Source organism: Podarcis liolepis (genome assembly GCF_965112155.1).
Source record: "Podarcis liolepis genome assembly, chromosome: 10".
Classification (NCBI taxonomy): domain Eukaryota; kingdom Metazoa; phylum Chordata; class Lepidosauria; order Squamata; family Lacertidae; genus Podarcis; species Podarcis liolepis.
In genome coordinates, this window is record NC_139562.1 from 20,846,294 (window position 1) to 20,869,687 (window position 23,394).

Genomic DNA, 23,394 nt, shown 5'->3' on the forward strand with positions numbered 1-23,394 from the left:
GATTCAGCGGAGCCTCTGTGCTAGCTTCACAGAATGCGGGTTGCTGTTGCTACCTGGGAGGAAGAAGGGGAGAGGCAAGGCAGTGGAGAGGTCAGTGTGGTGCAAACTCACCGGCAGGGCCTATCTGGCAATCCTACTGGTGTGTTTGCAACGTGCCAACCTGTAGCCAAGAACCAAGGTGTCTGCAAGGTTAGGGCTCTACTGACCTTGATGGTGTAAGAGATGGGATGGGAGTGGAGTCGCAGGCCAGACTGGAAAACAGGAAAGAGGCAAAACTTGCAAGAAGACAACAGCTGTTGCACCATGTATATTACAGTTGAGATTATGGGGGTAGAAAAGGTGTGTGTGCTGAAACTCACAGTTTGCTTAGCACAAGCAAAGGGAGCTTGGTTGAAAAATGGAGGAAGGTTTTTGATGGTTAAGGGTGTTGCCCTTCACCCATTTCATTTCTCCTAATTGAACTGGAGCTGCAAGCTCATTTCAGAGTTGAGATTTGTTTGCTCACTCTTTTAAAAGCGAAATCTTCTTAATTTTAGTGCATGCCAATCAACATATTAGTTTCCAACAACTTCTGTGTTTATCGCCCATTGTATCTCCCAGTCTCCTCCCTCCCTTTCCTTCAACACAGTCCTTGTGATTTCAAGTCCTCACTGTTTAATCACTTATCGTTGCTTGCTTTTTAATACTTTGCAAATGTGGATATTAAACGGAAAGACAGTCAGACAGCACGGATGAGAGAGGAGTGATGTTAACTGTGATCCATCTGACAGTGGTGCAATTAAATTGCCAGGAAAGAACAACAGAACCTAAAGGGAACCCCCTCCCCCCACTTCCTGCTCCACAGTCTGTGTTGTTTAACAAATAGTTTCAAGGCAAGCACATTTTACAGCGCACATCCCAGGAAATAATTACAATAACTGGCTTGATAATTGCTCATGTGATGGGCAAAGGGATATTAGTCATCATGCAAATAGGTGGAGAGAGGAACCAGAGAGTTTCACATGCCATGCAGGTCTCAAGCATCATTTTGATGTGATTCTCAAAGCATTGCTTACTGAAGAGTAAGAGGGAAGAGCGAAGGGGGGCATTTTTGTGTGGGGTGGGGTGGGGTGGGGTGGGTAGCAGTAGGGATGTTCAAACCTTTGTTTGATTTTTCCAAACTTAAATTCAGTTCTCCAAATATACATGCATGCATAATTTTATTTGTATGCTGCCTTTTGCATAGTTAAAACCATGCTCAAGGTGGCTTACAACATGAAAAAAATTATACAATTACAAAAATAACATGCAATTAATAAACGTAATAAACAATAAATCTTACATCAAAAAGTACTCAACAAAATCAGTTTCCACATAAATCATAATAAATTCTAAAATAAAGATACAAAATATTAACAACAGAAATAGCACCACTCCCAACAGCCCCCACCCCTTAAACAATACCTTAAACAAAAGCAGCTCAGCTTTTGTAGTTGGAGTCAATCAGGGCTTCACACTCCCAGGCTAGGAAAAGGCCTTCCAGGACTTGCAGTCTGTCTGTCTGTCTGTCTGTCTGTCTATAATATATATAATGTATCATGAAAATTCATCAGCATTTTAGTGTGAATATTCTCTGAATATACACATAATTGCAAAACAACTTTTCCTAACGTTATTTGCGTATGTTATTTCCACTAACGTTACCCAAGAATATGCAAAAAATAAATAAAATGTATGCATTACTTGGCTTACATGGTTGGAGAGCTATTCTAAGAAGTGTGAATTTTGAATTTTGGCTGTGTCAGGCTTGTGTATTATTTTGGGAAATGCAGATTAGGTAGGTTCACCTACAGATGCAAACTGAATACAGTTTCTCCCCCATCCCTACCTGGCAGGAACTGAAAGAAGCTCCCAAAGCATGGGGAAATGGAGAGAAGGACCTTTCTGAACACCACAAACTATCATCAGCTGTGAAACTTCAAAGCTTTTCCCTGGCTTCTGAACAGACACCAAATGCAACTGAAGATGTAGCTCCATATTGTTTGGAAGCAGAGATTAATTTCTGTAACTTCTTTCAAATAACCACTTACTCTTTTTGAATAATGCTTCTTTCCATATTCTAGGACCATTGAGAGAAGGAAAGAGAGAGAGAGAGAGAGAGAGAGAGAGAGAGAGAGAGAGAGAGAGAATCTAAAAGGGTCACAGATTTTTGAAGCAATGGTGAATGACTGCTGCTGTTTCCAAGCACCGCTGCAGAAGATGGATGACAAAACTCATCGAATTTCCTTCTCCCTGGGCAAAGCAGCTGCTGAAAATCTAGCTGCACTTTCGTGCTCCCACCCTGGGGCATTCTGATTTATATTGGCCTTAGCAAGCTTTTTGCTAGTGAATCACAAGAGGAATCGCATACTGCTGGTGACTAATTGAATTCTGAAACACTAGGTACTGCAAAGCCAGAAGACATTATTTTAGGCCTTATTGGCTGCAACTGATACACGGTCAGAGATGTTATTTAACTTGCTATCAGCTCCCACTCTGAGAGCTTTTGCATTGATGAAGTGATAGGCTCATTTCCCTTCTAGTGATCGGGCTAGTTATAGCTTCCCATGGGAGACGGCTTTCTTTCAACAACCCAGCAGAACGCTTTGAAGATGCTCTCCATAGAAACCTTTGCTGACCTTTGCGGGGGAAATTTAAGAAACAAATTGAACTTTGGCTTGTTATGAGAACATAACCTTCCTTCTAGCGAGGTCTGAGCCCAGTCGCTTTCCTTTTCCGTTTTAAGACTTCTTCAGCTTGCTCCTTACTCTGGAGGCATCAGACCATTTTTCATGAGGAAAACTCCTTGGCAGGACTGCCATTGCCAGGAACTTAGCAGTCATTTGTAATGCCCACTGACGTGAGTGAGATTTGAAAAGATCAGAGGTTGTATTTCAAAGGACTGGTACTGTCTGGAGCAGGACAGGAAATCTCCCAAGAAAACATAGCCCAATACAGGGTTTTGAGCCCTCTTCTGAAAAAACAACTGTCACAATTTTGTAGAGGTTCAGAGGCTGGTCCGGGAGCCATCTGACACTGAGGTATTGCTGAAGCAAAACTGCTGGAAGGTCTGATCAATCGCTTGGATGGGAGATGGCTGTGAGTGTAGGAGTGCGTCAAATTCTGAATTATTTCAAATATGGATATTCATTCATGCTTGCCTGCCTATAGTGCAGGAACCTTCCTTTGTGGCAGTTTCACGCAGAGGTGGAATTGTTGCTCAGGAACTAGGTGGCCCTCCACAGGTGATATTAGGCACCTAACACATTAGATCATGGGTAGGCAAACTAAGGTCCAGGGGCTGGATCTGGCCCAATCGCCTTCTAAATCCGGCCTGAGGACGGTCTGGGAATCAGCATGTTTCTACATGAGTAGAATGTGTCCTTTTATTTAAAATGCATCTCTGGGTTATTTGTGGGGCATATGAATTCATTCATTCCCCCCCCCCAAAAAAAATATAGTCTGGCCCCCCACAAGATCTGAGGGACAGTGGACTGGCTCCCTGCTGAAAATGTTTGCTGACCCCTGCATTAGATGAAGCCATGACTCTCCTTGCTACCCAGGGGCTATCATTCAGCTTTGAGCACCCCAGGCCAAGAAGTGAGCTAAACCAATATACAACCATGGGTTTGAGCCCCAAATTGGGCAAAAGATTCCTGCATTGCAGGGGTTTGGACTAGATGACCCTCGTGGTCCCTTCCAACTCTATGATTCTGTGAAGAATCTGAGGCAATGCAGAACCTTCAGTAGTCTTTTTAATGGGTGACATAAATATTATATACCATATATGCTATTTTGATTATAACAAGTTCCCGCTAATCTATCTCAAGTAAAAGGTTAACTACTGACAACCCAATGCAAGAATAGCTAGGCAGGCTGGGCTCATGCCCTGAATTTTACTCCTGGTTTCCCTTTTGGAAATATTTTGGACCGGGTTACACTAATGAATATAAAAAGAGCCCTGCTAGGTCAGGCCAAAGGCCTCTCTAGAACAGCATCCTGTTACCCACAGAGGCCAACTTTCTGCCTCTGGAAAGACCATGAACAGAAAATTAAGGGATCTGTTCTCGTCTGCCACTGTTGTTCTCCAGCAACTGGCCATTCAGAAACACACTGTCTCCCAATTTGGAGTTGGCATATCGCCCTCACTGACAGCAGCCATTGATAGCCTTATTCTCCACATTGATTAATCCCCTTTTAAAGTTGGTTAGGCTACCTTGTCGCAGTGAATCCCACAGGTTAACCAAGCACTTTGTGAAGAAGGACTCCCTTTTGTTTGAGACATTTTGCTGCCTGGGGTGGACAAGATGGTGCCCTCCCTCCGTTTTTATGTACAGAAGCCACCTGGACTTCAACGCCGGCAATGGGCCAGTGTCCACCACCTCGCCTGAGGGCAACAGTTTAGGAAGCTAAAGGGAGGCTGTATGGCAGCAACACATTTCTCCTCCAGCAAAGAGGACTAGATGGGGATCTGTCACTATCCGCTGCCTGAGGCAGCTGTCTCATTCTGTCTAATGGTAGGGTCGACACTGCTTTTGTCTGTTCTGTCTCCCAGCCCTTGGCTTCACTTCTGGCATTAATGAGGCAAGGGAGGCACACCACTCCTTTATTTATGTAACTTCTCATCACTGGCTCTTTCCGTCTTTGCTTACCTTCAGTCACGTACGTGAGCTGCCTCCACCGAAAATACATTTCTGTGGGTTGACATTGGGAAAGGTTAATTCACCTCTAATACCTCGTTCATGCATACAAGTCATCACTGGTATTAACAAGTCAGCGAGTGATGACAACCTTGCAGATGGGCACCAGCTTTTAGTATAATTGGGAAGGAGTGGATCAGCAGCAGTCACAGCTGGAATGGAGACCAGGCTCTGTCAGAACAAGTTTTTAAACAAAAAACAAACTTAGCGTGGGCTGTTGCCATAACTGGTATTGCATTGTGGCTGAAAGATTATCTGCACATGTAACTAGTTTACTGCACATGTAACTAGTTAAGATACAGTTGTACATTTATCTGCTCTATGTTTACAGTATCTCCAGGCTTTGTCTTGCACATGGCACCTTAGTATGTTTGTTGTTTGAATGGTTACAAGTCCGTCTCTATTCTAGCTATTATTCTAGTAAATTTGGTTTTATACTTATAAGCCAGTTTGTGGTGTTGTTGTTTCGTTGAAAGATTATCTATACATTTAGATTTGTATTATTGCATACATATATGTTGGAAAATTTAAAACAGAGTACTCCTTCACAGAGCACACAGTTAAACTTTGGGATTTCCTCCCACAAGAGGGAGTGGTGGCCAATCTGGATGCCTTTAAAAGAGGATTAGCCAAACTCATGGAGGACAAGGCTATAAATAGCTACCAGCCATGATGGCTGTGTTCTGCCTCCATGTTCCGTGGCAGCGATGCTTCAAAATACAAGTTGCTGGAAACCGCAGGAGGCAAGAGTGCTTATGTGCTTGAATCCTGCTTAATTTCTTGACAACTCCATCAGGTAGGTTAGGCTGAGGGATGGGGACAGATCTGAGGTCACCACCCAGTGACTGTGTGGGGCTCAGAACCCTGGTCTTCCAGCTCCTAGTCCAGCACCTAGTCCAACATACTAACCGCTACACCATGTTTTAAAGCCCTAAACGGCCTCGGTCCAGTATACCTGAAGGAGCGTCTCCACCCCCATCGTTCTGCCCGGACACTGAGGTCCAGCGCCGAGGGCCTTCTGGCGATTCCCTCACTGTGAGAAGCCAAGTTACAGGGAACCAGGCAGAGGGCCTTCCCGGTAGTGGTGCCCGCCCTGTGGAACACCCTCTCACCAGATGTCAAAGAGAAAAACAACTACTAGACTTTTAGAAGACATCTGAAGGCAGCCCTGTTTCGGGAAGCTTTTAATGTTTAATAGGTTATTGTATTTTAATATTCTGTTGGAAGCCGCCCAGAGTGGCTGGGGAAACCCAGCCAGATGGGCAGGGTATAAATAATAAATTATTATTATTATATTATTATTATTTTGAACACAGAGCAAAACTCTTGATAGAAGTAGTTCAGATCAGTGGTAGAGCACGTGCTTCATGTGCAAAAGGTCCTAGGTTTAGTCTCAGGATCCATCCATGGTATCTCCAGAAAGACTCCTGTCTGAATCCCTGGAGAGCCCCTGCCAGGCTCTGTATAAATACTGAGCAAGATGGGTCAGTGGTCTGACTTGCTATTATTAAATTTATATATATCTTGCATGATAAAATGGTGGAAGACAGCTTCCTATGTTCCAGTATTATGGACGAGCCATAGCCAACTGGATGTCTTCTTGCTGCTGTTGCTGTTGCTGTTACTATTATTGCCATATGTTACCTGCCCTTCAGCCCATGGTCCTGGTGCAGGTTGCTGGACCTCAACTCCCATCAGCCTCAGAAACTATGCCCAACTATCAGGGATGGTGGGGATTGGAACATCTGGAGAACTTCTGGAGGTTGCCTGGTTGGTGAAGACTGTTGCAAACTTACACTGGCTCAGCTATACTGCAAGTTGACTGGTGCTCAATATCTAGCTGGAAGAAGTGGTGGGGTGTCCTTTGTGGAGGTGAGAATTCTTGTGCTGTTTTCTTATCAATTGCCCATACAGTGGTACCTTGGAAGTCAAATGGAATCCATTCCAGAAGACTGTTTGACATCAAAAATGTTTGGAAACCAAGGCATAGCTTCTGATTGGCTGCAGGAAGCTCCTGCAGCCAATTGGAAGCCGCGTAAGCCATGTCAGACGTTTGGGTTCCAAAGAGCATTCACAAACTGGAACACTCACTTCTGGGTTTGCGGCATTTGGGAGCCAAAACTTTCGACTTGCAAGGCATTCAGGATCCAAGGTATGGCTGTATTTTGTTTGGTTGCCTGCACTTTCACTTGTGTACATTTGTACATTTTGTAATGTGCGAAGGACAAAATGGGTGTATTTTGTTTCATCTCTATACGCCAGCCCTGTCCCAATGGGCACTGTGTCCTTGTTCTCCTGGAAAGAGCCAAAGCAGCAGTTGCACCCAAATCTTTGGCAGTGAATTTAAATACCGTATTTTTTGCACCATAACACTCACTTTTTTCCTCCCAGAAAGTAAGGGGAAATGTCTGTACGTGTTATGGAGCGAATGCCTGCGGGTGGCGGGGGGGATCTGCTGCAGTCGTGAGCAGAGGATCCATTGTTCCCCTTCCTTCCCTCCTCCGTGGTTACAAAGCATGGATCCACATGGATCCTCAGGATTTTTGCATTGGGCTACTCCAAACTCACTGTCAGATCACATGTCTGTGGCCACAGCATGAACCACAAAAATCATATATCCACTATTTCGTTTAGAATATTTTTTTCTTGTTTTCCTCCTCTAAAAACTATGTGCGTGTTATGGTCTGGTGCGTGTTATAGAGTGAAAAATACGGTAATCAGTTTCTCTACTGCAAGCATGAATTCCCACAACAGGTCTCCAAGGTAAATTGCATTTTGTTTCTTAAGTGGACAGTTTGGTAGGAGCAGATGAATTTTGATGTCACTGGAGATAAGAAACATGATAAGAGTAGAGATCCAAATCAATAAATCAGACCTCTCCATTTAGGAATCCAATGAGCACAGAACGGGGCAATTTATTTTATGTTCAAACAAATCACATCCAAATTATGAATGCTTTCTGTTTGCAACATTTCATAGGCTGTTTGGCAGCAGAAGAGTAAATAGCAGTAAATCAGTAGTCATTTTACTTGGCTGCATGGGGGGGGGCAGGGAAGAGGCAGGGCAGTGCCAAACCCCCTCCACTGGCCTGGCTGGGCCCAACTGCCCTTTGACTCCTCCCCCTTGAGCGCTGCCTCCAGCAATGGTCAATGTACCCATTCATGTGGCCCCCGAAAGGTTTCCCAGGAAGGAAAGTGGCTCTTGGGCTGAAAAGATTTCCAACCCCTGTTTTATAAACTATAAACCCAGCTTGAGTGCTTTAGCTGGAAGATGATAAATGCAGTAATTAAACAGTCTTTTGGGTTTGCAGTATTCCGTATGTTGCAAAATCCATTCTGGTGTCTTGTGTCACCTGTTTTAAGACAAAACCATTTGCACACGTTTACAAAGGTGGAACAATAAGTGCGCTTTTAACACAGACACAATCCGTAGCCCCAAGCTTGCTCATACTAAGAAATGCATGCTTGGCTGTGGTTACATTCAACACTAGTAAAGAATATTAATAGAGTTGAAAGTCATGAACAACTATACTGTTGTTGGGGCTTGAACAGAAATGCATGTATACCACCTGATGAGTGTGTGAATTGATTCCCACTGGTCATTTCCTTGTGTTTGAGGTGGTGGGAGGTCATATTAATGTTCTATCTGTGATGTTTGATCTGTGATGACTCAAGAAAGGTCAGGGGAAATAAGTACTCTCTGAAATTTAAGTTGAAGTTCTATGCACAAGCTCCATTGAATTTTCATGAGGACTTAACTTTGCATTTTTAAAATGTGGAAATGCGGAAAAACGAAGAGTGGAAAAATGGTAGATTGTTTATGTTGCTTTCTAATGAGATTTGCAATTTTATTATTCTTGGTTTCAGGACCTTTAGAGTTATGAATTCTTATTAATATACTAATATCTGTGTTTTACCTAATTTCTAGATTTCAGTGGCTGGTCTTTCATAGCCAAATTCTGTATTTGTTATCTCTGTATTGACACAAAAGCAAACATGCCATCATGAATGACTTCAAGAAATGCAAAATAGGTAATTTTAGATTACTTTATTTCTTCTTCAAAATACATATGAAACAAATAGAATAAAATTATATCAAATGTTTATTGTTTTTTTGAGATATAAAATTATCACAAACTGTACACTTGTTAACGTATATTTGAGGTGTTGTCATTACATAGTTTGAGTTCTCTCTCTCTCAGTTGACAAATAGATTTTTCACACATTCTAGGTGATACATTGTAAAAATACAGAAACATGTTGTACATCTCTTAAAGGCTAGTGCAAAAATACAGTTACTATATCATTAATAACAATTATATACTCTCAAGTTTCCACAAACGGCGGTTTATAGCGCATACAAAAAGCCAGGAACATGGGTTGGGAGGTGGGAGAAGTGTGCTTTAAAAAATTCTGTCTATCAAATGCAGAAGCCAAAGGTGCCAACATGAACAATGGCTAAGTACCAAACCACAAACTGCCTTGAAAAAGTCACAGAATTAACACTGCATAAAGGGTACCAGAAAAGATCCCATTCAGCCAACATCAAATAGCAAAGACTAGGCAGATGGTTTGAAGAACAAATTCGTCCTTCATAGGCTACATTGACCTGGCCCTGTGACTTAGATTATTCCACAAAGATAGGCAGTTCAGTTGAGCTGAGTTTGGGCTGCTCAGAGCCTGATAAACTGATGCATATACCAAAGTTAATTGGCAAAACTGCTCGTAGGAATAGTGGCTGCTCCTAGCCTTGCCTTAGCTCCATTGTAATAAAATAGGATTACGTGGGAGGCATGCTGGAATGATGCACAATTCAGCACATTTGTAGCATATGCAAACCCAGTATCCTCTATTGGGACAGGACTATTATCCTGTAAAGCAAGGTTTTATGGGCTATGTTTGTGTCCATATGCATGCACCCTAGATTCCAGATTGAAGTGTGCTACATTTTTCTTCCCCCGCAGGAGCTTCCATTAGGCCAGAGAACACATGTGGCAGTTCCATAAGTATATATCTAGAAATGGTGTCCATTGACTTTCGTGGTGGAAGGAAAATGGAGATTCAGAAGCCTAGCACAGCCTACTGAAACCTGCTGCTCTCTAGGTGTTTTGGTCTACAATTCCTGTCATTCTCAGTCAGCATGGCCACTGGGCAGGGATGATGGAAGTCCCACCACACCTAGAGGGTACCAGGTTGGGAAAGGCCAGTCTTGTGAATCCATTGGGAGCATCTTATCTATTAACCGTGTGGATAGAAGTCTATAGTGGGCATTGCACCAGGCTGTAGGTAGCACACCAACTTTATGTATTTTTTTAAAAAAAACTTATTTTAAAAAGTGCACTATTACAGTTTTTGCTTTCAAGATTTCCAGCAGCTAGCTATCCCTGCATGAGTCCCCCCACCATCCCATTTCAGACAGTTAATCCTTATAATCACTTTGTTTAAAAAATAAGCATGTCTGTTCTATATATATATATATATCTGTGGTAAAAGCTAAAATAGTCTCTGATGAATAAAATATATATCAAAAGCCAGACTCTGTCCACCTCATTTCCATGGAGTAGATTCCCTGAATACAATATTATAAAGGAGGAGAAATGGAGTGATTATCAGTGTCCTGTTTGGACCTCTAACCAACCTTACAAAGGCAGATTGCTAAGCAAACCTGTTGACTCCATACTTGGCAGCCTGAGGGCGATGAACTTCTGTTATGACAGCATAGAGCTGTAATCTATTTGGCTGGACTCTAAAGAGCATTGAGGTGGTTATGATTTTTCTAAAGGGGTATATGACAGTTTGTGAACTCCATGTACAGAGAGAAACTGAACACAATGTCCCTGGAGAATCTTGCAGCGTGCAAAATGGGATGGCAGGCAAATCCCTCATCTTTTGACAACCATTGTCCCTAAAACTCGATGTCTCCTACTCTTCGTAGAAAAGAATAATAGATCTGGGCGAAGAGAAGGAGGAAGAAATAAGAGGAGTAACATGAAGAAAGATGTCACCTAAATTGACCAGTCATTGCCGGTTCATCTTTTAGGAGGCTGACTTTTCCCAGGGTATTTTGTGCTCCTGGAGTTTTTTATATAGCTACGCAAGCACAAAATATACACAGTGCCCATCAGTTATGAAGAGCGTATAGATTTTTTTGTTGCATTCATGATTAAGGTTTTGGATGCTTCCAGGCTGTCACTGTTTTTGGGTTTAGAGAAGTTTTTAATATTTAATGCTGTATTGTGTTTTTACTATTCGGTTGGGAGCCGCCCAGAGTAGCTGGGGAAACCCAGCCAGATGGGCAGGGTATATTATTATTATTATTATTATTATTATTATTATTATTATTATTAGTGGGATTCAGCCACATGCTGACATGTCCAGGTTGCACAATTCTAGTTGATCAGATTGCTTGTGATAAGGAAATTGCCAGGGAAATACCCTGGAAATTGTGGGATAGCATTTGCTCTAATGCAATGCCATTGCAAACAAATCAGAACGAAAGCTCATTGAACAGCCCATGTAATCTAATCTCCTTTAAAACAAGTCAAGGGACATTCACAATATACAGGTAATCTGGAAGCACCCTCAGATAAGCTAGGGCTCTTATCTGTCACATGATTAACACCTTGCAAGTATATTATAAATTGGAATGTGGCAATCAGTGCCTCTATTCCTCATTCCTAATGGACAGCCAGTATATTTAAAATACAGACAACTCCCTGTCTACATGGGGTTTGTTCCAAGGCACCGTGCATGCCAGCGGAATGTCCATCAGTCTGTCTGCCCTGCCCCAGTCCGTTGCAGTGCCAAACAACTGTGCATGTCAGCAATCACACATATGCCAACTGCAAAAAATGGGGAGGTGCCTGTACTCATTTTTGTTGTGATCCTAACCCCCCCTCCAAAAAAGCAACAACAACACAACAGAATGAAAGGGCAGGGCAAGGCGTAGACCAGGAGTCACTGGAGTCACCGTCATTCCCGGACCATCCGCGGGCCGGATTTAGAAGGCAATTGGGCCAGATCCGGGCCCCGAGCCTTAGTTTGCCTACTCATGGTGTAGATTGTCTGCAGGAAATTTCATCTTTCTCCCCAGACCAGAAATTTTCTGACCAACCCAGTAGTGTAAACAAGAAATGCTCTGGGGATGGTAAAGCCCTTGAAGGTTGTGTTTTTGGAGAATTGAGAACCTCAGTGCTTCCATTGTGATAAATGGAAGAAAAGCCTTTGTGAGTATGTCGGATAGCTTGATAGCTGAGAGTGGGTAGCCTTGCTGATGTGGAATCGCAGAATTGTGGAGTTGGAAGAGACCCTGAGGGTTTCTCGGTGCCATGCCCTGTAGCCTACATCAATTCCTACTGGCACAGAAGTGTGAGGTGGACAAAGTGCAGCAAAAATTTTTAGAAGAAGAAAATAGCAGAATTTGTATACATTTTAAACTGAGAAATAATTTCATTCTTATTTGTTATCAAAAGTAAACTTTGTTTCTTCATTTCCCATATAAATATATAGACATTTCAAGTGCAAGGGGGCTGGTAAAGACAGACGCTCTCACAACCTTTCATGCAAACAACGGTCCATTACAGAAGGAAACAATTTTTCGAAAGAATACATCACATCTGAATTCTGGCTATGCTGTGACAACTGAGTTCAGAGCTTTCCAAACTGTGTGTTGGCTGCAGTGCGTAGGTGTGTAGGGTTGTGTTATCGCCCCAACTCTATTTCGCTAGTAAAACCTGAATTACTTTGATGCGAAATGACGCATGTTTAAAAAGTGTGCCACCAACATGAAAGGTTTGGAAAGCTATGATCTAGTTATTTCGATCACCATTTTGGGCAACAAGGCAAACGCTTCTTGTTGATGGCTTGCTTGAGTTACACGAGATATGTGAAGAAATACAAACTTGGTGAAGATTATAAGCACACATTTCATCTGGAAAAATTGTTTCAGGTTTGTGAATGCCTGTGCCCATGCAAGGTGGTACTATACTGAAAGCAGCAAACGTAGGCTGGGGAACCCCAGTTCTCCATTGCAAATAGGGTGGCCATGGGCTGTGTTTTACATAGTACAGCCTGCTCTTTGAAAGGCTGTCAGAAGACAGTCCTCTGTTTGAAGGGTTGAATATAACCACCAGAAGGGTGAACCTTGAAGAGCCCCTCAATAGTTCACACCCGGACAGCCGACTGAACAGTCACCTGATCTGTTATCCCCCCACTATGGTGAAACATATTGCATACCTTTCTTTCAATTCTCATTTAACTGTACTTTAAAATGGCTTTTCCAGGCAAGCCCATCCAAAGCAGCTTTCTCTTCAACCCAACTTCTAATTTAAATTATAGTGATTATCTCAAAATCCGAATCGATTCCTAACACAATTTAGGCAAATCTGAACCTTATTTTATCCTCTCTTTTGATGGTTCATTTTTCTTTTGGGATGGATGAGTTTGCAGCCTCCCTAAGCATAGAACAATGGGGATATATTTCAAGAGGGTGTTTAATTATGGCTCTGCCTGCTATGTGAGCTCAGCAATTGGCAGAGCAAGTGCTTTGCGTGCAAATTTTCTCTGGTCCAATCCCTGGCATCTCTCTAGTTAACCAATGACAGGCAAGACCTCTGCTGGACACTGTGGAAAGTCACTGTCAGACAGTGAGTGGCAATATTGAGCTGTTTGGGCAATGTGCTCTAAGTCAGCTCCCTCTGTTGTTTCCAGAGGGACCATAGCTCATGCTTCTAATGCAATAGTTCCCAGATTCACTCCCAGGCATCTCTAGGTAGAGCTGGAAAAGAGCCTTGACAATAAGTAAAGAGAAGACTGAGCTAATGGACCACTTGGTATATGGAAGCTTCCTATCCTCCTGTGTTCCTAAGTTGCTCTGACCTGCTTTTCTCCCAACAAGGGTTTCAATTGGGAAAAGCAGCTGGTAGAAGGTGAAAAGCATTGGTTGGGTAGGAGAAGCAGGAGCTATCCTCTCCAGCCTATTGCTTCTCCACTTCATTGCCCATCCTCATCTCACCACCTTGGAATGGAGAAGCAACATTTAGAACTCCCAGATCCATGTTTTCTTTTTGCTGCCCTCAATGTAGTTCTGCCACAGAGCTCTCTTCCCATTCATCTCCATGGAGGTGTCTGATTCACATGAACATTCTAACGAGGATACAGATGAGCTCCCTCCATTCAAAGGGATGTCTAGCATTCAAGATGAAATTAAGCATTAGCGGCAAATTTTTTTTTAGCGAGCCCCTTTCACTTCAATGGTGCTTTACAGAGCAGAATATCTCAAAGCTCCATTAGATGAATGAGTGCTGCATAGGGACCAGTGCTTATAATCTGAACATATCAACATTAAATACATTTACAAGAGACACTTCCCAGTTCATGCTAGTAAATTTTAATGTGATGTTGCCTTGGCTCGTACTGTCAAGTTCTTGCAGTGATCCAACACATAGTGCTGTTTGAACAGCTTAATTAACACAACAAACTGTTACACTGAACACTCCCCCCCATAAATGCCCATAATTTGGCCACTCGGCACACATTCATTTTTGCTGCATACATAGAAAGAAATGTCAAGTAATCTATTACTATATACTTTTTTCTTTTTTTAAGAAAAAAAAGTGGTTTTAATTTAGCACAAGAACAGTTACTGCAAATAGAGAAAGCACAGCAGCAAATAGACTTTGAAAGTCATGATTTAAAAGCAATATTATAGATTCTACATATAGGAAATACTGTTGGTCTTAAGAACGTAAGAAGAGTTCTGCTGAATCAGGCCAAAGGCTTATCTAGTCCAGCATTGCATTTCCAGTGGACAGCAAGATGCCTCTGAGAAGCCCACAACCAGGACCTGAGGGCATGCAAAGTATTAAAATCTCTATGCTATCATTCAAAAGTGTAGTATTTTTCAAAAGCAAAACGGAATGGAGTATTTTGTGCTATGTTGAAATCATTATTCCATATTACAGCATTTGCGTTCTGTCTTTTTTTAAAAAAACACAACTAAATAAAAATCAGGTGCAGTTTGGCTATTGATCAGTGAAGAGGCTTTTGAATTTCCCTGCCCTTATCTCAGAATCTGACCAGCTGAATTCTTCTACAACAACTTTTCTCAGCCAAGTGGAAAAATATATAGATAATGGAGGGGGGGATCCAGCTTTCTGTCCCCCCCCACTCCCAAACAGACCTTATTAAGCATACAGGAGGCAGGGAGTATGAGGCACAAATCTCCTCCTCTATCTCCTGCTCCCTGGTTACATGATATGTGCAAGACCCTCCCAATCAGTTCAGCCCATGTATCCCTGTCAGGTCAGCTAATCCAAAACACCAGACTGGACCTCCCAATAGGTCTGGGGGACAAATGCACAGCTGTACGATTCACATAAGGATGTATATATGCAAAAGCCTCATTTCACACTAAGAATGATTGTCTTGTCTCAGCAGGAGGAGAAACATGTGGACACTGCCTAAACATTTACATAAAAACTCAGTCTAGGTGTTCCTGCTATATACCCCCTAGCCTAGTCTTCAGCAGTGCCAATCACATTTCTGAACTCTAATCAAACTCTCTCTCTCTGTGTGTAGAAGACACACATTTTCTCTCCCGCCCCCTTCTCACTGTCAGACTCCCTCCCCATTTTGAAAGCCCCAGATCACTCTAGGACAGTGGACCCAATCTGGCCCAGGCCTGCCTCACCCATTCTGGCTGAATCCTGGGTCAACCTTCACAGATCCCTGCTTTCCATATTGGTAATAATGCCTTGATATTCAGCAAAGTATATCTGAACTCTACTTCTTCAGTGCAAATACAAACGTATGTTCTTGAAAATATCTATATGTACTTTTCAAAATGCAACTGCTCCCTAAAATAATCTGATGAAAAACTTATTTGCAATTATTCACCTGTCCGCTTGCCATATAGCTGAAAAGGGGTTCACATGTGGGTCACCCAACAAAACGTAAAGAAAGAGAAACCAGAAATTCTATTGGATTTGTTTGCTCCTCTCTATAGTCAGCATGTTCATGATTTCAAAAATGAGAAATTAATGTTAATTTAGCCATAGTTTTCAGCTTGGGAAGAATTTATGTGTCCTGCAAAGATTCTATGCACATGCTATGACCAGATGAGCAGTTTTGACTGACTTCAGTAGATAGCTCAGTTGATAAACAGATGCATAGTTCTGTGCAGGACTGAGCCCAAAGACTGTTGTTGGTTTTTTAAATAAAAAAAATAATACCCATACTTGCATTACTGAAAAACATCACTGGTAAATGAATAGCAGTTGACTGGCAGCTGACATTTTAGTCCCAAAACTGGGTGAAAAGGATTTAAGCCTTTATGGCTAAAGACAGATAACTAGTCTTCTTAATTGGATCGTATTTATTTTGGGAGAGGATTTACTCCCAATGGGGTAATACTTATTTTGTCCCATTTTTACCTCTGCTCAAACAGCTTGTGCAGGCTTTTGAAACAAGACAAAATTCTTCGAGACTTGTTGGCAATGCATGATGGAATGAGCACACCAAGAGGAACATCCCTTCTAAAAAATGATGTTTCCAGCTTGAGTTAGTACCAACAAAGCAGCGTCACTGTTTTAGAGAAGCATGCAAGTCACAGCTGTCACAAAGGAATGCAAACCACTATTAGTAGCACAGGTTGCAATCCTATGCACATTAATTAAGGTGTCTGGAAATGCTGACTCAGTCAGCTTAGGCATATAGACCAACTGCATGGTTAGGTGCAGGAATCAGCCTTGGCACTGTCCAGTCTCCCTCTCAGTGTGTATAACCTGTAATGAATACTGGGACCTATACACATAGATCCTCTTTGCTAGGTCTGTCTATATTACACGTCAGGGTACATGAGCCCAGTGTTTGATTCCACACTGCAGAAAACCTGGGATACAATCTTGCCTTCGGTCCCATTAATTCAACGAGTTTATGTCATGCGCAGGGTTGTATCCATACATCCTAATCCAAAGCTCGTGCAGCTCTCATTAGCACCCCAAGCTCAGTGCTATCAGACCCGAATGTGCCGTGGAAACATCTGTGTATCTCCAGTTCACTCATCTAAGCATGAGCATTGGAGTCCTCACACACAAGCCTGAGCTAATGAATCAGACATGTAGGCTGCATTCTTCTCATGTGCCTAAGATCCCTATTTGGCTCATGCCCATGGAACTTTGTGCAGCTGATTCTTATTCACCTACCTACACCCTGATCCATTTGCATCTGCTGAGAAGCAGATGTGAACCATCCACCACATATAAAAATAACATGAGGTGCAGGCATTCCGTATCCAGGATGGCCCATTTGATAGAACCAATTCTAACACTACCACTTTATTTTATTTTATTTTATTTTGGTAGAGAGAGATTGCAATTCGGGCCATTCTACAAGAGTGAGGATGGGATAGGTGTCCAGCTGCCCACCCCCTCAACATGCAAACTGACTGTTGGGTGGGCATACATCTGAACTGGGGCTCACTGAGTTCAATGAGACTAACACCCAATTAAGTGTGCATAGGATTGCATCACTACATGGACAACACTGAGGAGAAGGGCACAACTAAATATTTTTCCTTTGGTGTTGGATAAAAATAACAGCAACAATAGGTTGTATCCCATGAAGTTGCCCCATTTATGCAAGGACTTCCACCTGAATGGAACTCCTTCTTCCTCCCACCTAGATCTGTTCTGGGTGTAGCCCCAGCCCTCCAGAGCAGATTGGGGGGGGATGGGAATCACACAGGGATAGGGATTATTGTTGTGCAGGCAGAAATCCTATTGCTAAAGTGATGACCTTGACAGATGCAACCTAATAATAATGGTAATAATTTATATAAAACAATGGCCCTTGAAATCTATTCCAAGTTACAATAAAAGCTATGCTATAGCAGTAGAAACTGACGAAACAATAAAAAGTATATGTTCCTTACAGAACACTAATGCTACATTTGTTCATGAACTTGATAGGGTTTTTGTTTTTGGATAGTAGGCGTAAAACAGTGCAAAGTATATTGAAATTCAATCTTACAGTATTTCATCACCAAAAACATAGCAGAAAGAGCAGAAAGGCCCTCTTGTTGCTGAGAGTATGTGAAGAGAAAAATCAGAATAGCTCTGAAAAAAGCTATGTAGATAGTATGCAGATGCTTGTTAAAACAAACAGCATTTGGAAAGTATTTGTGATGATGGCAAGTAAAAAGGACATATTCAAAGAGTACATCACAAGAATTCTGCAAGCGTCAATCTACACATACAGATTTCTGTGACCATAAAGTTGATAGTTTGAGGTACGTCTCCATAAGGTGACGCGCAAGTAGCTTACAATTGTTCAGTACCATAAATATTAACTTGTGACAAGTACCCATTTTTTAAAAATGGAACAGGATATTGAAGAAAACCCTAGATAATATCTGGGTTACTGCTACTGGCTGGAAAGTCTATGTGTGGTAGTTTTGAAGCAACTGTTATCCACCTGTTCTTCCCCCTCCATGTGATAGAAACAGGAGAGATGGCGGCAAAAGGAGATGATACCAAACCACCTTGTTTCCCTCCATCTTTATTTTAGTCTGTCCTTCAGATGACCTGTGAATGCTGCCTAAAGCAATCGAAGTTGTGTTACTTCCTGTCCTAAAATTAAAAGCAGGGAAGAGGGATAGAAAGAGGGAGAGAAGGAAGCAGCAACAGCAGAGCAGGAGGGCAGGTTTACTTGCGGCCTACTTTATGAAACAGTTGGGGTAGACAAGGAAGGAGGCTTACTTGAACCTTGACCATTTGCTACCACTGCAGCAGGGATAGGGAACTCCCATCAGCCCTAGCCATCATGGGCTAGGGCCCCATACACCAGGGATCTATGGGAGTCCAACAAGTGCACCACAAATTCCTCACTCCTGCTCTACAGAATTGCCCACCACCACCATTAGTTATCAGTCATATCCACCAGTAGAGTATAACTTTAAACACCCAAATGTCATTTACAAAACCCCCAGTTTAGTTTATTAAAGTGATAACAGACATATCCAAGGTGCAACTGTGCGTACTATGGGTAGGATCTGGAGTCCTCTTGATCTCAGTCCTATTGATTAGTCATGACTAATGCTCCACATTTGATTTCATGTGGTTGGGACCGAAGTGTGAATAACTTAAGCCCCATTCAGGCATTGTCGCTTTTTGTGTTCAAAGAACATTGGGGGTGGGGTGGGTGGGTGCTTGGGAAGCAAGGCTGCGCATGTTGGTCCTGCCCCCAATGTCACCATCACTCCTAACCTCTGTGCATTAAGCATGAAGGTCTAAAGGAGATGAAAACATGCTTAAAATCATCCCGGCAGTTTCAGGTTCTGCATAATCCAGGATCACAACTGCAGAGAAATATCTAAACACATATTGCTGAATGTATTTGGAATATCCCTTGCAAATGCACAAAGGCTTAGAGCAGATATTGGGACCAGGGACTCCCCCACCATGTACCCTTCAAACATGGGCACTTCTAACGCCTAAATAGGGCTTCAGCCTGGATCCAAACCACTGTGTATACAGTTGACTTGCAACTTATGCAGGGGTTATGTTCTGGGATAGCTCGTAAAGCCAAAATCATGGATAGTCAAAACACACTCTCCCAGCACCTCCAAATGCTCTCCCAATGTGCATGCAAATGGTGGGTGGGATTGTGATAGTTCCTCACCCCCGGTTAACCACCCCCCAGCCAAGTTAAATGTGCATAAGTTGCAAGTTGACCGTGCCATGATTGGTTTTGAAAATAATGGAATCTTTAAATGAAGCCCATACATAGATTTTATATTGGACATTTGGCAAATAAATGTGATCAGCAAAAGGGCCAAATCAATTTAGGCAACTGATTTGCAGAAAGAAGAATGAACCTGAAGTCCTCACACCAATCGATCACCTTTATATCAAGCTCTGCACTTGTCTACTTCTTTCTATCTCATGGCAAGACCAGCTCTGAAAGAGGGATGCTTCATGCCTGACATTTCCCCTGCATGGAGATAAATCTCTATCACACCTGAAGCGAGGCACAAGAGTTTAGGGTTTCACAAACAGCAGGCTCTGGTGAGTTTCTGCTGCACAAATGTTTTAATTTTGGAGTTTCTTTCAATGGTTCTCCTGAATATAAGGATACACTGACCTTTCCAAACATCTATTGCAATGAGTGGTGTGCTTGTGTGGAATGCTGTCAGCAGTCAACACAAGAATGTTTTAAGCCATCATAAACTAACACGGGAGAACAGAGCTCCACAAGTTTCAACTTCTTAATTTCAAATTTAGGAGACAACAAAGCTTGGCTTGCTGACTTCCTGCTACATTGAAGCAAAAGCCCTCCAACTTACAACACTGAATCTGCATCCCAGAACAAGATGCATCCTGGTACCATTTTGAAAGACTTTTTGCCTTCCTGAATGGATGGCCACTTTCTTTTCTTTTCTTTCTCTCCCCGCCCCCTCCCAAATGTGCTACTCTTTGAAGGCTTTACATTTCTGGTTGCCTGAACATCAGTGTGCCCCAACTTCTAATGATCTGAATTCACACTGTAGCTTCATAAATGCTTATGCTAAGCTCTTGTTGCATCCAAACATCTGATTATGAATCCTCCAGGTCAATCACATCAATGAAGTTAAGCTGAAATACAATAAAGTGTCAAAGAGTTGCCCCTTTGATATAGCAGAGCAAAGCTATATCAAAGCCCTAGAGGCTAAAGTGCCAAATTAAAGGCCAAACTTGGTGTGATGGTTAATGCATCTTTGTATGTGTGTGTGTTAAAGCAAGCAGGGATTGTTGGACTGATAATTATTGGGAATTTCCTAATGCAAATAGCAGATCCAGAGAAATAAACTTTGACAGGACCACAGTAGGGAAGAGAGATAGAACTCCTCTTCCCCAGTTGCTACAATTCCAATACTTATCAGATCCATCCTCTGGGGCTGCATTTTTTTAAAAGCCCCCCCCTCCCCAAGCCTACACACTTTAAATGCAAAGGTGCATTTAATAACACAGCACACATTGGGCCCAAACACAAGTTACTTTACACATTTCAGTTTCACATTTACACATAAGACATCTTGATGTACACCAGCATTTCTTAAACTTTTTGGAAAGGGTGTGAGAAATCACAGGAGCAGATGGGGGTTGCCAGATGGCCATCCGTGGCTAAGCAGCTCCTGTTTTCCTTGGCTGAATGGCTAACTGGGGGGCAGACCAACCTTTCCAGCTGGGTTGCATAAGGGAGAGAAGGCGAAAAGCTCTTGTCTACACTAAATCTTCCCTTGCAGCTCTGCACCTCAGTTGCAGGGCTGGCATTCTTCTGGCTCTCAGGCCCAGATTCAACCCAGCAAACAGGGACAACCCAATGGAGAACAGGGGCTGCAGCCAATGTTCTCTGTGTATTAGGGCAAGGGCTCATGCACTAGCAGGTGGGCGAGTTTTCACATTGCACAACAGAGGAATCTGTTGAGCTCAAGGAAACTCATTGCACAACAGATTGCACAATCTATTTTACAGAGAAGTTACCAGCAACCTGTTTATGTAGTTTTTTGGTGCAACTGCATTTCTTTCCTGCCAAACATTTCACCAGTGGAACAAATATACCGCAAAGTGACTTTAGCACTATATTGGATACAACCCCCATTCAGTGTTGGTATGCACCCCAGCTTCCTGAGCACAATTGGAAGGAGACTGCGGGGGGGGGGGGCGGATTGGTGATTCTTGGAAGTGCTGATGCTCATGTGAACTTCCTCGAGGAGGCTCTTGGAATCCCACTCTGTATTGGGACCACAGAATGTACAGTACATTCAGAAAGGGGGCGGATTTTAAGAAATACTAGTGTACGTGTAAAAATACTGTATGACTGTTTGGCACACTCATTAGGGAGCTGTGATAGACTGCAGTTCCCAATACAAGATTCACCCAGTGGCAAACCTGTTTTTGCCTCTATGTAATATATAAAATTGTCACCACTTAGAGGCGAATTCACAAGAAAGGAAAGTACAACAAAAAGCTTTATGTTGACACAATTTGTGCTATCATGAGCATTATGTTGCTTTCAAGACCTTAAACCCACCTATACTTGTGTCCTTCTGAATGCCTTGTTCAAACAAAGAAAGAAATGACGTATTTTCATGACATCTTTAACAAGTATTCAAGTGAAAGGTAAGTTAAGAATGAGAATTAATGGTATTATTATGCAGTAGAAATACAATGGATCAAAACGCAAAAATCTGATTGCAGGTCATCAGCTAGACCCAAACCTTTTGTAGCATATAGAGATGGTGAGCTTGTTGTGAAGCTGGTCATCAAGAACCCACTGTTCAAGCTAGGGTGTAAGTGGTGGTTTTGGTGATGAGCAAGATCCTTGACTGTCAAAACTGGTTGCTCGGCCTGGCAACTAGAAGAAATAAAATATTTTAAGAAGAGTCCTGTTGCATCCACAGGTCCATCAAGTCCAGCATCCTGTTTCTTACAATGGCCAACCAGTTTCCTCACAGAAGTCCACAAGAGCCCTCCCCGCACTTTTCTCCCCAGCTACCAGCATTCAAAGGACTACTAGTTCCACCTTGCCATTGTGATCAACAGCCATTGACAGACCCATCTTACCCCATGAAGAGATCTAATTCCCCTCTAAAGCCATCTAAGATAGAGGCCACCACCACATCTTGTGGCACCAAATTTAATCAAGATTGAATTATTGCCAGTTGTTCAACATGAGAGAGCACTGGAGAGTCTTCTAGAAGCTTATGTTGGTCCAAAAGGAAGATATATTTACTGGATCTGAATATTTAATGGTGCATTATCCTGGGGTCAGAGAATATTGGTGATGGAGCTGACATCTAAAACTGGAGATCTGGAGGATGCCTTGGGCATCTTTACAAAAGACCATCTTCTATATTCATGAGCCCCAGGTGTGCATAGCAATTTTGCAGTTATGTGTGGTTAGTTTACCTCATTGTCTATATAGATTAGCAAAGTGGCTATTTTTGTGTGTGTGGCAAATTGCGTGTTAAAAATGTCTCGACCGATGAGGAAGACTCACTGGGTTGCAATGTGTCTGACCTCAAACATTATCAATTTATTGCTTGTCACATCAGTTTGATGTTCAGGCATTATTCTGGATAGATGTGGTTGTATATTATTGTATCTTGGCCATTTAATTTATAGTCTCTTTACACGTTTACATTGTCTTTTGGGATTAAAGTTGGATTTCACTCTTGCACATATTTTAGAAGCATCCAGCAATATTTTTTGTCCTCATTTTAGTCCATGCTACAGTGGGGTTAATGCCATATGCCTCTCCTAACAGAGCAAATGGCATTTAATTTGGGGGAAATGGTTTTTGCATTGATAAAGTGTTTTCAAAAACTTTCCTGTAATTCTGATCCTATTCAGCATTATTATTTTTTAGAAAAGAAAGGAAAAGAAACAGCAGAGAATTCAATCCCAGATTTTCTGTTTTTATTTTTGTTTGAAATACACCAGTATGAATGTTGTTAACAGGTGGCATAGAATGTAAAAGAAAGCCATTGAAAAATTGAACTTGCATTCCCTTCTACAGTACAGGCTTTTTCAAATAATTTAATGAAATGCCTAATACAAAACAGGGCTTCTCAGCTTTGTTTGGTGGAAAAGATTTTTAGCATCTTCTTTTGTACATTGTTCTGCACTTTCCAACAA

General features: G+C 42.2%; 1 protein-coding gene and 1 long non-coding RNA gene across 3 annotated transcripts in view; both read right to left on the reverse strand.

Moving 5' to 3' along the window:
- The window catches only part of LOC310687253, a 208,047-nt gene that overhangs the window by 57,771 nt on the left and 126,882 nt on the right, over positions 1-23,394 (reverse strand). The window lies entirely within an intron of this gene.
- SYT10 (synaptotagmin 10) overlaps positions 19,415-23,394 on the reverse strand; it is a 40,859-nt gene continuing 36,879 nt past the window's right edge. For both annotated transcript variants that reach the window (XM_083462038.1, XM_083462039.1), the window contains one exon: positions 19,415-22,111. In XM_083462038.1, coding sequence (XP_083318164.1) covers positions 22,040-22,111 — 72 coding nt within the window. In that variant the 3' untranslated portion in view covers positions 19,415-22,039. The remainder of the gene's footprint in view (positions 22,112-23,394) is intronic.